The sequence below is a fragment of the Salmo salar genome, chromosome ssa20 (assembly GCF_905237065.1).
Source record: "Salmo salar chromosome ssa20, Ssal_v3.1, whole genome shotgun sequence".
NCBI lineage: Eukaryota > Metazoa > Chordata > Actinopteri > Salmoniformes > Salmonidae > Salmo > Salmo salar.
Window position 1 is genome coordinate 64,886,926 of NC_059461.1, and position 17,637 is coordinate 64,904,562.

Genomic DNA, 17,637 nt, shown 5'->3' on the forward strand with positions numbered 1-17,637 from the left:
TACTTATTTCCCTCATTAAAATGCAAATCAATTTATAAAATTTCTGAAATGCGTTTTTCTGGATATTTTTGTTGTTATTCTGTCTCTCACTGTTCAAATAAACCTACCATTAAAATTATAGACTGATCTTTTCTTAGTCAGTGGGCAAACGTACAAAATCAGCAGGGGATCAAATACTTTTTCCCCCCCACTGTACACTTACGTTGGAGTCATTAAAACTCGTTTTTAAACCACTCCACGAGTTTATTGTTAACAAACTATAGTTTTGGCAAGTCAGTTAGGATATCTACGACACAGAATTTTTCCTGTTTACAAATGATTTCACTTATAATTCACTGTATCAAAATTCCAGTGGTTCAGAAGTTTACATACACTAAGTTGACTGTGCCTTTAAACAGCTTGGAAAATTCCATAAAATGATGTCATGGCTTTAGAAGCTTCTGATAGGCTAATTGTCATCATTTGAGTCAATTGGTGGTGTACCTGTGGATGTATTTCAAGGCCTACCTTCAAACTCAGTGCCTCTTTGCTTGACATGGGAAAATCAAAAGAAATCAACCAAGACCTCAGGAAAAGAAATGGTGACCTCCACAAGTCTGGTTCATCCTTGGGAGCAATTTCCAAATGCCTGAAGGTACCACGTTCATCTGTACAAACAATAGTACGCACGTATAATCACCATGGGACTACGCAGACGTCATACGGCTCAGGAAGGAGACGCGTTCTGTCTCCTAGAGATGAACGTACTTTGGTGCTAAAAGTGCAACTCAATCCCAGAACAACAGCAAAGGACCTTGTGAAGATGCTGGAGGAAACGGGTACAAAAGTATCTATATCCACAGTAAAACGAGTCCTATATCGACACAACCTGGAAGGCCGCTCAGCAAGGAAGAAGCCACTGCTCCAAAACAGCTATAAAAACGCCAGACTATGATTTGCAGCTGCACATGGGGACAAAGATCGTACTTCTTGGAGAAATGTCCTCTGGTCTGATGAAACAAAAATAGAACTGTTTGGCCATAATGACCATCATTATGTTTTGAGGAAAAACGGGGATGCTTGCAAGCCAAGGAACACCATCCCAACCGTGATGCACGGCGGTGGCAGCATCATGTTGTGGGGGTGCTTTTCTGCAGGAGGGACTGGTGCACTTCACAAAATAGATGGCATTATGAGGGGAAATTATGTGGATATATTGAAGCAACATCTCAAGACATCAGTCCGGAAGTTAAAGCTTGGTTGCAAATGGGTCTTCCAAATGGACAATGATCCCAAGCATACATCCAAAGTCAAGGTATTAGAGTGGTCATCACAAAGCCCGGACTTCAATCCTATAGAAGATTTGTGGGCAGAATTGAATAAATGTGTGCGAGCAAGGAGGCCTACAAACCAGACTCAGTTACACCAGCTCTGTCAGGAGGAATGGGCCAAAATTCACCCAGCTTATTGTGGGAAGCTTGTAGAAGGCTACCCAAAACCTTTGACCCAAGTTAAATCATTTAAAGGCAATACACTCAATTAGAATTTGGTAGCATGTGAACTTCTGACCCACTGGGAGTGTGATGGAAAAAATAAAAGCTGAAATAGAACCATTTATTTTCTATTATTCTGACATTTCACATTCTTAAAATAAAGTGGTTATCCTAACTGACCTTAGACAGGGAATTTTTACTAGGATTAAATGTCAGGAATTGTGAAAAACTGAGTTTAAATGTATTTGGCTAAGGTGTATGTAAACTTCTGACTTCAACTGTAGGTAGGGGTGAAGTGACTATGCATTGATAATAAACAGCGTGTAGCAGCAGTGTAAAAACAAAGGGGGGTCAATGTAAATACTCCGGGTGGCCATTTGATTAGTTGTTCAGCAGTCTTGTGTCTTGGGGTTAGAAGCTGTTAAGGAGTCCTTTGGTCCTAGACTTGGTGCTCCGGTGCTGCTTTTAACAATTTTTTGGAGGCCTTCCTCTGACACCGCCTGGTATAGATCCCCTGGATGGCAGGATGCTTGACCCCTGTGATGTACTGGGCCGTACGCAATACCCTCTAGGGCCTTACGGTCAGATGTCGAGCAGTTGCCATACCAGGCGGCGATGCAACCAGTCAGGATGCTATCGATGGTGCGGCTGTAGAACTTTTTGAGGATCTGGGGACCCATGCCAAATCTTTTCCTGAGGGGGAAAAGGTGTTGTCGTGCCCTCTTCACAACTGTCTTGGTGTGTTTTGACCATGATAGTTCGTTGGTGATGTGGACACCAAGGAACTTAACTCTCAACCCACTCCACTACAGCCCCATCGAAGTTAATGGGGGCCTGTTCGGCCCTCCTTTTCCTTTAGTTCATGATCAGCTCCTTTGTCTTGCTCACATTGAGAGAGGTTGTTCTGGCACCACACTGCCAGGTCTCTGACCTCCTCCCTATAGGCTGTGTTGTCGGTGATCAGCCTACCACTGTTGTGTCGTCAGAACATTTTATGGTGTTGGGAGTCGTTTGGCCACACAGTCGTGGTTGAACAGGGAGTACAGGAGGTGACTAAGCACGCACCCCTGAGGGGCCCCAGTGTTGAGGATCAGCGTGGCAGATGTGTTGTTGCCTTGTCTTACCACCTGGGGGCAGCCCGTCAGGAAGTCCAGGATCCAGTTGCAGAAGTAGGTGTTTAGTCCCAGGGTCCTTAGCTTAGTGATGAGCTTTGTGGGCACTATGGTGTTGAACGCTGAGCTGTAGTCAATGAATTGAACAACATTCTTACATAGGTGTTCCTTTTGTCCAGGTGATAAAGGGCAGTGTGGAGTGCGATTGAGATTGCGTCATCTGTTGATCTGTTGGGGAGGTTTGCGAATTAAAGTGGGTCTAAGGTTTCTGACATGATTGTGTTGACCAGCCTTTCAAAGCACTTCATGGCTACCGACATGAGTGCTATGTGGCGGTAATCATTTTGGCAGGTTACCTTCGCTTTGTTAGGCACAGGGACTGTGGTGGTCTGTTTGAAACATGTAGGTATTACAGACTTGGCCAGGGAGAGGTTGATCATGTCAGTGAAGACACTTGCCAGTTGGTCCGCGCATGCTTTGAGTACACGTCCTGGTAATCCGTCAGGCCCGGCAGCTTTGTGAATGTTGACCTGTTTAAAGGTCTTGGTCACATCAGTTACGGAGAGCGTGATCACACACATAAAAGGCAATTAGCTCGTCTGGTAGGCTCACGTCACTGGGCAGCTCGCGTAATAGTTTAAGCCCTGCCACATCCGACGAGCGTCAAAGCCGGTGTAGTAGGATTCAATCTTAGTCCTATATTGACGCTTTGCCTGTTTGATGGTTCGTCAGACGTCATAGCGGGATTTCTTATAAGCGTCCAGATTGGTGTGCCACTCCTTGAAAGCGGCAGCTCTAGCCTTGAGCTCGGTGTGGAAATGTACATGCGTTCACTGTGGGATGACATCGTCGATGCACTTTATGTTGAAGACAGTGACTGATGCGGTATACTCCTCAATGCCATTGAATGAATCCCGGAACATATTCCAGTCGGTGCTAGCACAACAGTCCTGTAGCGTAGCATCCGTGTCATCTGACCACTTCCGTATTGAGCAAGTCACTGGTACTTTTGCTTGTAAGCAGGAATCAGGAGGATATAATTATTGTCAAAGGAAGGGCAAGGGAGAGCTTTGTTTGCGTGTCTGTGTGTGGAGTAAAGGTGGTCTAGAGCTTAAAAATAAATGTATATATATATTAGGTATAAAGGATTTAAGTTTGCCTGCATTAAAGTCTCCGGCCACTAGGAGTGTCGCTTCTGGATGAGCATTTTCTTGGCCTTATACAGCTTGTTGAGTGTGGTCTTAGTGCCAGCATCGGGTTGTGGTCGAAAATAGACGGCTACGAATAATATAGATAGTGTGGTCTACAGCTTATCATGAGGTATTCTACCTCAGGCGAGCAATACCTCGAGACTTCTTTAATATTAGACATCGCGCACCAGCAGTTATTGACAAATGGACTCACGCCCCTGATCTTACCAGACGTAGTTACTCTGTCCTGCCGATGAACGGAGAAGCCAGCCAGCTCTATATTATCCGTGTCGTCGTTCAGCCAAGTCTCGTGAAACATAAGATATTACAGTTTTTAATGTCTTGTTGGTAGGATAGTCTTAATCGTGGATTGTCCAGTTTGTTTTCCAGTGATTGCACGTTGACCAGTAATACCGAGGGTAGTGGTGGTTTACCTACTCGTCAGCGAATTCTGCCAAGGCACCCCGCCCTCCTCCCCCCTTTTCTCCGTCTTCATGCTGATGACAGGGATTTGGGCCTTGTCTCGACAAAGCAGTATATCCTTCACGTCGGACTCATTAAAAAAAAAAGTTGTCTAGTTCGAGGTGAGTAATCACTGTTCTGATGTCCAGAAGCTCTTTTTGGTCATTAGAGACGGTAGCAGCAACATTATGTACAAAATTAGTTGCAAACAATGCGAAAAAACAAACAAAATAGCAGAGTTGGTTAGGAGCCCATAAAACAGCAGCCATCCCCTCCGGCGCCATTATACTAGGAGAGGGGGAAAATGGTAGAAAAGCTCAGGCTTGACTAACGGACACAGGTGGACTCGGGTCGTGTGAAGGACTGAGGTGTTGGAGAATGGATAGAGGGCTTTGGAGTATAGACAGGCTTGGGTCAAAGAGCATGTGAGAAAATGTCCTACCTTAGCAAACGGAGGAGAAAATGGGGCATGTTGTTCCAAATATATAGGCCTAGATAAATAATAGAAGAGCAACACTCGACTAGAAACCTATTTGTGGCTAAATCCCTACCTGTCTGTGTGCATGGAGGATGTTGGGGCATTGCTGTGGTGATTGGCTCAGTGGCTGGCTGGGCTTTAGTAGTGTTGCTCCTGGCTCTCGGTGATCTAGTCCTGGTTCTGCAGCTCTCCAGGGCCTGGTGTCACCAAGCCTCAGTATAGCGCTCTTATTGTTCTTTCTTGAATCCTGCCGCTCCTCACATTGTAGTGTATGGACACTATATAGGCTGACCAGTTACTTGATACGCTCCTCACATTGTAGTGTATGGACACTATATAGGCTGACCAGTTACTTGATACGCTCCTCACATTGTAGTGTATGGACACTATATAGGCTGACCAGTTACTTGATACGCTCCTCACATTGTAGTGTTATGGACACTATATAGGCTGACCAGTTACTTGATACGCTCCTCACATTCTAGTGTATGGACACTATATAGGCTGACCAGTTACTTGATACGCTCCTCACATTGTAGTGTTATGGACACTATATAGGCTGACCAGTTACTTGATACGCTCCTCACATTGTAGTGTATGGACACTATATAGGCTGACCAGTTACTTGATACGCTCCTCACATTGTAGTGTTATGGACACTATATAGGCTGACCAGTTACTTGATACGCTCCTCACATTGTAGTGTATGGACACTATATAGGCTGACCAGTTACTTGATACGCTCCTCACATTGTAGTGTATAGACACTATATAGGCTGACCAGTTACTTGATACGCTCCTCACATTGTAGTGTATGGACACTATATAGGCTGACCAGTTACTTGATACGCTCCTCACATTGTAGTGTTATGGACACTATATAGGCTGACCAGTTACTTGATACGCTCCTCACATTGTAGTGTTATGGACACTATATAGGCTGACCAGTTACTTGATACGCTCCTCACATTCTAGTGTATGGACACTATATAGGCTGACCAGTTACTTGATACGCTCCTCACATTGTAGTGTTATGGACACTATATAGGCTGACCAGTTACTTGATACGCTCCTCACATTGTAGTGTATGGACACTATATAGGCTGACCAGTTACTTGATACGCTCCTCACATTGTAGTGTTATGGACACTATATAGGCTGACCAGTTACTTGATACGCTCCTCACATTGTAGTGTATGGACACTATATAGGCTGACCAGTTACTTGATACGCTCCTCACATTGTAGTGTATAGACACTATATAGGCTGACCAGTTACTTGATACGCTCCTCACATTGTAGTGTATGGACACTATATAGGCTGACCAGTTACTTGATACGCTCCTCACATTGTAGTGTTATGGACACTATATAGGCTGACCAGTTACTTGATACGCTCCTCACATTCTAGTGTATGGACACTATATAGGCTGACCAGTTACTTGATACGCTCCTCACATTGTAGTGTTATGGACACTATATAGGCTGACCAGTTACTTGATACGCTCCTCACATTGTAGTGTATGGACACTATATAGGCTGACCAGTTACTTGATACGCTCCTCACATTGTAGTGTTATGGACACTATATAGGCTGACCAGTTACTTGATACGCTCCTCACATTGTAGTGTATGGACACTATATAGGCTGACCAGTTACTTGATACGCTCCTCACATTGTAGTGTATAGACACTATATAGGCTGACCAGTTACTTGATACGCTCCTCACATTGTAGTGTATGGACACTATATAGGCTGACCAGTTACTTGATACGCTCCTCACATTGTAGTGTTATGGACACTATATAGGCTGACCAGTTACTTGATACGCTCCTCACATTGTAGTGTTATGGACACTATATAGGCTGACCAGTTACTTGATACGCTCCTCACATTGTAGTGTATGGACACTATATAGGCTGACCAGTTACTTGATACGCTCCTCACATTGTAGTGTTATGGACACTATATAGGCTGACCAGTTACTTGATACGCTCCTCACATTGTAGTGTTATGGACACTATATAGGCTGACCAGTTACTTGATACGCTCCTCACATTGTAGTGTATGGACACTATATAGGCTGACCAGTTACTTGATACGCTCCTCACATTGTAGTGTTATGGACACTATATAGGCTGACCAGTTACTTGATACGCTCCTCACATTGTAGTGTTATGGACACTATATAGGCTGACCAGTTACTTGACACGCTCCTCACATTGTAGACTTTGTAGGTTACTTGCACACATTATTGTGGATTAATATAATTGTTTAAAACATTTACATGCTTTGGAAGAAAAAATGATTTCCCTAAAATCACATGGACACATCTGAAATCAGGCTACCTGATAGATAAATGCAGAAAATCGCCAATCAAAATAGACGTTCTACCACCGTGACCATGTTATTTTTGCAAATCCTTTTTGTTTCTGGTTTCGGCATATAAAGTTTGATGTGAAATCTATTTTTAAGATGTATACTTTCAGTTTTTCTGAACTCACTTCTCTCGCGCATAAGAGGGAGGCTACCGGTGCTGGCACATACGCAGACCTGTTTTTTTACACCTTTATTTAACCAGGCAAGTCAGTTAAGAACAAATTCTTATTTACAGTGACGGCCTAGGAACAGTGGGTTAACTGCTTTGTTCAGGAACAGAACAGCAGATGTTTGCCTTGTCAGCTCGGGGATTCGATCTAGCAACCTTTTTGTTACTGGCCCAACGCCTGCCTCCCCACCACTGGAACACTGATTAAGCTGTTTACATGTCCAAATAATTTGAAAGATTGCTCAGAAAACCAGGTGTTTTAATCACTGTATGCTTACTTTCAGTTTGGCCTTTTGCTGATGTTTTTTAAAATGAACATAGTAAAGTGCATGTAAACGTTGTCACTATCTCATTTTAGAGTAGGCAGTTGGCACTATATAGGCTAACCAGTATGAGCATTGCTGATTCACTAGTTCCTTTGACCTTGACCAGAGTCCTCCACACTATCCATTAGCCCCCTGTTGGGTTAAGGAGCTTTCTCCTGGCATTAGGCTGTGGTGTGGGAGGAGGAGGGGAGAGGAGAGGTGTGACCCAGGGCTCTAGTTCAGCCTGTAGTGTCTGTGTGTGCTGAAGGCTGGGTTTGACAGAGGAGCTGACTCGAGCTCAGTCTGTCCTCCTCGTACTGTTCACGCTCAGCCCGTAGAGACTCAGAGACATGGGGTCACAAGGTCGGCCCTCTCAAAGCCCTCCGCAAGTCAGCGGCAATTAATTGTTCCTGTCACAAAGTCTCTGTCAAAACCTCCAATTTACACAACACCGGCTTGCCCTGTCGACAGCGAATGGCTAACCCCGTCCACAGTCCGCTCCTTCCCGATGGCTTGACACTGCCTGCTTATGTAAAGCCTTGTGACAGAGACAGGAGAAAAACGTCTTCAGTGGTCTCATCTCTCTCTCTGTGGTGAGTGACATGGTAATTGCGGAGGTATTAACTTGGTTAATTAGTGCTCTTTGGGGAAGCTGCAGTGTGGGAAGGGAAATATGTGGTGTTTGTTAAAACACCTGTAGTTTTAAAGGCAGATTCCATGCGTTGAAAGGGGAGAGATTTGTCTCTCATTTGGCCACTGTCATTGATTACTCCCCAAGTGTTTTGTGGTCTGAAGTGACATAAAATATAAATTGTCCTTCTGTGCAATTTAATTATGGCTGTATTCCTTAGGCATACTGACAGTGTCCAGCAGTCAGCCTATGGGGAGAGAGCAAAATCAATTACGGCCAATGTGGCGGAAACGTTCCCTTTAGTTTTTCTATTTATTTCCTTTGAAACTGGAGGTTAAGACTTTGCCTGGGGCCTCCATCTAGATTGTGAACTATAGAGAGAAAGAAAGAGAAACTCTTGCATGCGGAATTCTCAATGAAGTGCACCAGGCAGAAATGTCCTGTTTCCTGTCCCCTGCTTTCCTTTCTGTACGCCAGGCAATGTTCCCCTCCATGAATATGAATCAGGACGTCCAGGTTATTACAATCCCCTGTTGTAATCCTACTGTAGGCCATTATTGTGTAAGGGAGTGTTATGGGTTTTTAAAAGAGCATACCCTGTTTTGTCCTCTGGATGAATCCTAATGACTGACTGATGAAGGTGCTTGGCCTCAGAGGTTCTCCTGTGTGTGTTTCCATAATGAGATATTACCATGTGGTGCTGCCTATAGGCCCTGGTCGAAAGTAATGTACTACATAGGGAATAGGGCGCTGTTTGGGATGTAGACTGTGTTAAGACGTGGAGGTGTCTGCTCCTTTCACTCCCCTTCAACGTGACCCTGTTTTCACCTCACTGGGCCTCTGTCACCTCATTGTCACATCTCTGTCCCCATGGCCACCTGCAGGGTGGTGACGAGCAGTAGGAGGGGGAGAGAGATTCCACCTGTCTGTGGCAGAAAGGCGTATGAGGTGGGGGTATAGAAACAGGAAGGGAGCTCTACAACATTTTGACAGAACGAGAGGCGACGGGACTCCTCTCCAACCCTGTTGACAGAACGAGAGGCGACGGGACTCCTCTCCAACCCTGTTGACAGAACGAGAGGCGACGGGACTCCTCTCCAACCCTGTTGACAGAACGAGAGGCGACGGGACTCCTCTCCAACCCTGTTGACAGAACGAGAGGCGACGGGACTCCTCTCCAACCCTGTTGACAGAACGAGAGGCGACGGGACTGCTCTCCAACCCTGTTGACAGAACGAGAGGCGACGGGACTGCTCTCCAACCCTGTTGACAGAACGAGAGGCGACGGGACTCCTCTCCAACCCTGTTGACAGAACGAGAGGCGACGGGACTCCTCTCCAACCCTGTTGACAGAACGAGAGGCGACGGGACTCCTCTCCAACCCTGTTGACAGAACGAGAGGCGACGGGACTCCTCTCCAACCCTGTTGACAGAACGAGAGGCGACGGGACTCCTCTCCAACCCTGTTGACAGAACGAGAGGCGACGGGACTCCTCTCCAACCCTGTTGACAGAACGAGAGGCGACGGGACTCCTCTCCAACCCTGTTGACAGAACGAGAGGAGACGGGACTCCTCTCCAACCCTGTTGACAGAACGAGAGGCGACGGGACTCCTCTCCAACCCTGTTGACAGAACGAGAGGCGACGGGACTCCTCTCCAACCCTGTTGACACTGAGTCACGTCATTATGTTGCTCCCTCCCACAGCCCTTTCTGTCTGTCTCCATTTATATATTTCAAGACTCAGCGTTGGGAAATTCTCAGCAGGTGTTTGCTGCTCTCCGACAGGCTCGGAATTATTCTGAAAGGCTGTTTATGTATATTGGGGTTATAAACTTTGCATATGCCCCCATAAAAAAGATGAGGTAGCCTGCCTTTGCAGTTTTGTATTTGTGTTTGGAGCTATGCTATGCAGATTGCGGTTGGATTGTTATTTTTGCATCCCACTGCAGTAATGTTTCTCTTTTAATAGAGTTTGAATATTCTAGTTTATGTCCTCTTAGATCTGTTCTTTAGTGCTTATTAGTTGTTAGTTCTGTGCTGTGTAATGTCATGAACCTTATGTAGAAATCATAGACCAAACCTGCACATTACAATATGGCCTGCCACAAAACATCTCCATTTCAAAAGGATTGACAGAATGATTCTCGTATGTTTGTGTGTGGGTGTGTCCGTCCGGGCGTACTCCTTCAGCTGCAGGTATAGCAATATGATCTTCCACAAAACATCTGAAGTGTACACTTTTAAAAAGGACTAAGAAGTATACTCAGTAATGTTGTGTGTGTCTCTCTCCAGGCAGACTACTTCAGCTGCATCGCCACCATAGTGTACATCCGTAAGGAGAACTGTCTGTACCAGGCGTGCCCTAGTCAGGACTGCAATAAGAAGGTGGTGGACCAGCAGAACGGCATGTTCCGCTGTGAGAAGTGTGACAAAGAGTTCCCCAACTTCAAGTACCGACTCATCCTCTCTGTGAGTGGCTCAGCTCTGTCTAAACCCTCTGGCTTTCTGGCTGGATTCAGTACGCACAGTCAGAGGACCCACACACACGTAGGAACGCACATGCTGTGTCCCACCCTATTAACCCTCACTGTGACAGAGTTCCTGCCGGCTCCTGACCCTGTCCCCTAGGCCTCTATTCATTCTCTCATCCTCACAGGACCCTTGGTGGGGCTGTGTCTGCTGCTGCTGTGGCTGGGTGTGTCTTCCTCTGGGGGACTTATATACATACTGCCTCTCATTACTCTGCCTCTTGCGCTTTTTCTCTGGCACGCGCACTTTCGCTTTCTGTCTTCCTCCCTCCTTTCACTCTTGCTCTCGCTTGTCTTCACACCCCTTTCTTTCTTTCACTCCTTTCTCTCCTTCCTTCTGGCCACAGTTTTCCCCTCTTCTCCCAGGACTCCAGCCAGTCTTCCCCTGTGGTTCTACTTCTCTGACGGTCTTTAACTCTCCCCGTCGGAGCTCTTTACACATGTTTGAAGAAGATTATTTAAGGCCATTCTGTTCTCGCTGCTGCAAGTGTTAAATAGTGGCTGGCTATTTCGGATTCATTTTATTGGTTTTGTTAGGTAGAAGTCAGGATTATGTTGAGTTAATTGCTCTATTCCCCCCCCCCATCAATGTTGAGGCATTTTTTTTCTCTGCTTGTTAAAAATAGCAGCATTAAAATACTACCTCATTTAGTCAGCAAACGAGCTCTTGCAGCCAGACATCTAAAATAAGCTGCTTTTCTATTGTTTTGCACCTCTCGCCAGTCAGCATATTGCTTTTCTTCACAGAACTGGATCATAAGCTGGGAATATGCTACCACTGTGCGCAGCTCTCATCACACGTACACCTTGGTTCTGCTGGTGCCAAATGGAGAGTTCTATAATAATGATTTTCCCAGGAGTATAAACTTGTGCAATCGACAATACATTGAATATTCAGCAGCAACGTGACATCATTAACAATAATAAACCAAAGTATCAAATCTCTGAGAAGCCTACATTTTTAATAGACTGAATGTGTTCCAAATGGCACCCTATTTCCTATGTGTTGCACTTCTTTTGACCAGGGCCCATTGCACTCTAGTCAAAAGTGGTGCACTATAAAGATAATGGGGTGCTATTTGTGTTGCAACCAATGATCAACAAAGCCCAGATGACCTTTGACTTTCCCCAGTACTCACTCCTAACATGCGTCTGTCTCTTTGTTCCTCCTCTCGTCCTGCAGGCCAACATAGCAGACTACGGGGACAACCAGTGGGTGACCTGCTTCCAGGAGAGTGCTGAAGCCATCTTGGGACAGAACGCTGCTTACCTAGGGCAGCTCAAGGACTCGGTGAGCCTGCCTGTCTCCCTCTCTGCCCGCCTGTCACCCTGTCTCGCTCCTTCTCTTTCTGGTTGAAAGCCTGGCCTGAGGAAAGGGCCTAGAGGAGGTGCTGAACCCCAGGCACGGTCTACTCTAGCCTGTCCCTGCCAGCCACCAGCACCAGCTACCTCTGCTCTGCCTAAACAGGCTGCTGTGTGGTCTCTGTCCGCCCTCACACAGCTTCTATAACCCAAGGACTTCTATTGAAATAATCACAAGTGATTTTTAACAAAAAATGTTGCGCTACATTATTTTGAACATTTTAATTAGATGGAAAACGGCTTTGATTTAGAACCAGCCATCTTGATTAAAACAATGGCTTTTTAATGGAAACGAGCAAGTTTCTGAGTGTCATTAAAGTTAAATTGATCCCATTTTGTTAATTTTCATGCAGAATGAAGCTGCCTTCGAGGAGATCTTTCAGCAGGCCAACTTCCACACGTTCGTTTTCCGTAACAGAGTGAAGCTGGAGACCTACAATGTAAGTAGCGCCTGACAGATATGGGATTTTGGGATCCAATACAATGCTTATTTTTGGGAGGCAAAGTAATACCTGTTCCAATTTATCGGCCGATGCATTGTTTTTCAGACGTGATATATGTCTCTTCAAAGATACTTTTGAATGTAATTTCTTACAATTGAAAACAAACATTACGTGAACAGAAGTCCTAAGATTAGCATGTTTTTGTTCATCATTTGTCAATATCGGTGATATAAAGACCGATATGATAGATCTAAAAGAGAGGGGGGAAAGTATCAGCCGATTTTAATCAGTCAACCGATATATTGATCTGACACTAAATGTATAAAATGACAGACATCAGGCTTGGGCGGTATCCAGATTGCCATAACTTCACGCCATACCAGGATATTCAGTAATACCGACACTGAAAACAAGGGGCGCTGTTTTCAAACCCCACTGATACTCTGTAATCCGAAGGTTATCAATTCTAACAAGTACATGTGAAATCCTGTAGAGAATGCTAACTTAAATGCTAATGAGCACATTGCAAACATTTTGTACAGATTCTGACTTAAACTATACTTGTATACAAGTAACAGTTTGCTGCACGCACAAAACAAATATTAGCTAGCAAGGCTCTTGATCCAGGAGGGGATTCTCTGCTGTTACCAAGCGAAGGCTTGATTTTGGAAGAAGCTAACCAGATAGATAGCTAACTAGCTACTAAATTAGCAAACCAAATGCAGAACTGCAGAGCATTTAGCACATTTTAGACAGTTAACTTAATAGTTATAAGATATTTAGCTGGCAAATATTTAGTTGTGAGTTCCATACTGTAACTAGATCACCTAGCGCGTGCTGCACAACAAGGCTCCGGTCTCTTGTCATTGTGTGCTTGTAATAATGTAACAGGTCAAATGAAGAACGCAATGTTCTTCATCTCCTAACGTATTACAAAATTGACTGCAGGTATTTACTTTAAAAAGTAGCAACAAATGTTCAACTTTTATTAAATTCCAAAATTGTTTCAGTGCTATTGACAGTATTGAAAAACCATCATGTGGCTTTTTCCAAATGCCCCGGTATACTGCTCAAGCCTAACAGACATTTATTACTTCATATCAGAGCGTGTTGCCAACTATGAGGTAGAGGTTGTGTTGTTCCATTCCAGTCATCTGGATGGGAGGAAAAAGAACACAGACACACATACATCTTGTTCAGAGGTTTGACTGAATGCCAATTTATTGAAATCGGTATGTAAACAGCTTCTTTCTATGTTCAGCTGTGTGTGACGTTCATATTCCAATTGGCCTGACAAATATCAGCATTTGGCTGTGGCATTTCTCCTTTTATTGGTTGAATTGCCTCTTCTCTCCTCTCCTTCCATCCCTTCGTCTGTAGAGAGAGACCACAGAATAGAACAGACGGTGGGTTTTCTTGACACGACAGCTCGTTTTCAGGGGCTGTGTGAAAGGTGCACACAGATTAGTTGTGGTCACCCTCTCCTGGAAGCTACACAGATGGAGCCTTGTTTTGAGGGCACAGCATAAAATAATTGATTGGTTTGGGACTGAGAGCAGGGAGAGTTGGAACTCTGCCAGGGAGGCCCATTAACAACAGAAGAGTAGAGACCACTGTCTGTCACAACGTGTGTGTGTGTGTGTGTGTGTGTGTGTGTGTGTGTGTGTGTGTGTGTGTGTGTGTGTGTGTGTGTGTGTGTGTGTGTGTGTGTGTGTGTGTGTGTGTGTGTGTGTGTGAGAGCACAGCTCAGCCTCGGCAGTTTACAGGAGCCTGCTGTTTCAAGGATGTCCTGGCCATTGCCTCAACCAAATGTTTCCTTAAAACATGTCTGGGCTTTCTGCTGCAAGCCAGTTTTCCTTGAGAGGAAAAAAATCTGTTTTTCTTACTTTGAGTCGTGTAGCTAGGTTGTAGAGCATGTTTTCTGACGTAGGATGAACAATGTAAGGGTCTCATATTGACAAAGTCCATGTTTTTGTTCATGGTTGCCATGGTTAATGACTCCTACTACTACTTTACTAGACATCAGTACTACAGCATCATATGGTTAATGACTCCTACTACTACTTTACTAGACATCAGTACTACAGCATCATATGGTTAATGACTCCTACTACTACTTTACTAGACATCAGTACTACAGCATCATATGGTTAATGACTCATACCAATACTTTACTAGACATCAGTACTGTAGCATCATATGGTTAATGACTCCTACTACTACTTTACTAGACATCAGTACTACAGCATCATATGGTTAATGACTCATACCAATACTTTACTAGACATCAGTACTACAGCATCATATGGTTAATGACTCATACCAATACTTTACTAGACATCAGTACTACAGCATCATATGGTTAATGACTCATACCAATACTTTACTAGACATCAGTACTACAGCATCATATGGTTAATGACTCATACCAATACTTTACTAGACATCAGTACTACAGCATCATATGGTTAATGACTCATACCAATACTTTACTAGACATCAGTACTACAGCATCATATGGTTAATGACTCCTACTACTACTTTACTAGACATCAATACTACAGCATCATATGGTTAATGACTCATACCAATACTTTACTAGACATCAGTACTACAGCATCATATGGTTAATGACTCCTACTACTACTTTACTAGACATCAGAACTGTAGCATCATATGGTTAATGACTCCTACCAATACTTTTACTAGACATCAGTACTACAGCATCATATGGTTAATGACTCCTACCAATACTTTACTAGACATCAGTACTACAGCATCATATGGTTAATGACTCATACCAATACTTTACTAGACATCAGTACTACAGCATCATATGGTTAATGACTCATACCACTACTTTACTAGACATCAGTACTACAGCATCATATGGTTAATGACTCATACCAATACTTTACTAGACATCAGAACTGTAGCATCATATGGTTAATGACTCCTACTACTACTTTACTAGACATCAGTACTACAGCATCATATGGTTAATGACTCCTACTACTACTTTACTAGACATCAGTACTGCAGCATCATATGGTTAATGACTCATACCAATACTTTACTAGACATCAGTACTGCAGCATCATATGGTTAATGACTCATACCAATACTTTACTAGACATCAGTACTGCAGCATCATATGGTTAATGACTCCTACCAATACTTTACTAGACATCAGTACTGCAGCATCATATGGTTAATGACTCATACCAATACTTTACTAGACATCAGTACTACAGCATCATATGGTTAATGACTCATACCAATACTTTACTAGACATCAGTACTGTAGCATCATATGGTTAATGACTCATACCAATACTTTACTAGACATCAGTACTACAGCATCATATGGTTAATGACTCATACCAATACTTTACTAGACATCAGTACTACAGCATCATATGGTTAATGACTCATACCAATACTTTACTAGACATCAGTACTACAGCATCATATGGTTAATGACTCCTACTACTACTTTACTAGACATCAGTACTGTAGCATCATATGGTTAATGACTCATACCAATACTTTACTAGACATCAGTACTACAGCATCATATGGTTAATGACTCATACCAATACTTTACTAGACATCAGTACTACAGCATCATATGGTTAATGACTCATACCAATACTTTACTAGACATCAATACTACAGCATCATATGAGAGCAGCCGTGTTAGATGGCATCTGTCTAATAAACTTAATGTTGGGAAGTTATCAGCAGAATTATTATTTTTTTACTCAAGAAGCAGTTTGCATCAGTAATTGGAGATTGTATAATGCAGAATTAGATGAGAAAAAGTCGCTGTCAGCGCTTCCAGAGGTGACCTTGTAGCTACCTACCTGCTGCTCTGACCACAGACAGACTAGCAGAGACATGCTATTGTGTTGATGGAAGAGATGCAGCTTAGCCATGTCTGCTGACTATATATTTGATCATTGTGTAAGGAATCAGGAGGTGAGAGAAGCATAGTTTATAAGTAACAATGATTAGCTTATGTGATCGTAACCCAGCTGTAACTTTGTACAGTGCTGTTATTCCCTCCCCCTAGCTCTCACTTTTCTCTCTTGGTCCAGACAGTTTAGTCCTTGTAACTTGTTTAGTCTGTTTCCAGTGCTTGGTTGTCTGGGTCTCAAGTGGTTGTCTGGGGGACATTGGAGAAAAGAGAGCACATCGGACATAAAACCATGTCAAGCTCTCAAATAGATGTCTGCCTTCCATCCCTTTCCAACCCATGACAGGCCGAGCCCAGTGCAGTAGTACTACGGAAGGAGAAGCAGAGAAGTGCTGTGGATTTGCATAGCAAGCGGCAGTCTGATTCTCCTCGCTTTGCCCACATAAACCCTGCCTTTCTGGCAAGATGTGACCAACACTAATCGCTTGACAAACTCTGTCACACTCGCTTGTGGAGCTGCAGTGCTGTGTGTGTGTGTGTGTGTGTGTGTGTGTGTGTGTGTGTGTGTGTGTGTGTGTGTGTGTGTGTGTGTGTGTGTGTGTGTGTGTGTGTGTGTGTGTGTGTGTGTGTGTGTGTGTGTGTGTGTGTGTGTGTGTGTGTGTGTGTGTGTGTGTGTGAGTGAGCCTGAGAGACCTGTGTGTGAGGGCAGTGTGCTCTGGGGGAAGAAAAGGGAGGTGAGGGTGAGTTGGGGGACTAAAGCAGAGTGACCAGGGAGGGAGTTACTCATTAGATGGTAGAAAATGATGAGGGACCATTTCCAGACCACCCTTCATCTCTGCTGCTGTGTCTGTTTCAGAGCCACTGCACACAGGATGAAAAGACTGATGCCCTTTTCATGTGTGATTTGGTTAGTCAGGTTTCTGCTCCCACTATCTACCATAGCAACGCTGGCACACTTAATACTATTAAAGAAAGGTCTCATTGGAACTGCACTGTGTGTATCTGTGGGTTGTGTGTGTGCACTTTGTAGGGATGCTGGGCAGCTTATGGAACAAGCTTCCCCCTATTGTCAAGACAGCGGAAGTCCCCACCCATCTTTTGAAAACGTCTGAAACCCTACCTCTTTAACGAATATCTTAGATATATCTCACAGTGATTTCCCCGCCTCCTCCAAAAATGTTTAAA

The 17,637-nt window shown here is 44.0% G+C and overlaps 1 protein-coding gene across 2 annotated transcripts in view; it reads left to right on the top strand.

Annotated features, from left to right (window-relative positions):
• rfa1 (Replication protein A 70 kDa DNA-binding subunit) overlaps positions 1 to 17,637 on the top strand; it is a 45,178-nt gene that overhangs the window by 23,637 nt on the left and 3,904 nt on the right. For both annotated transcript variants that reach the window (XM_014162782.2, NM_001141785.1), the window contains 3 exon segments: positions 10,493 to 10,669; positions 11,912 to 12,019; positions 12,444 to 12,530. In XM_014162782.2, the coding sequence (XP_014018257.1) occupies positions 10,493 to 10,669; positions 11,912 to 12,019; positions 12,444 to 12,530 (372 nt within the window).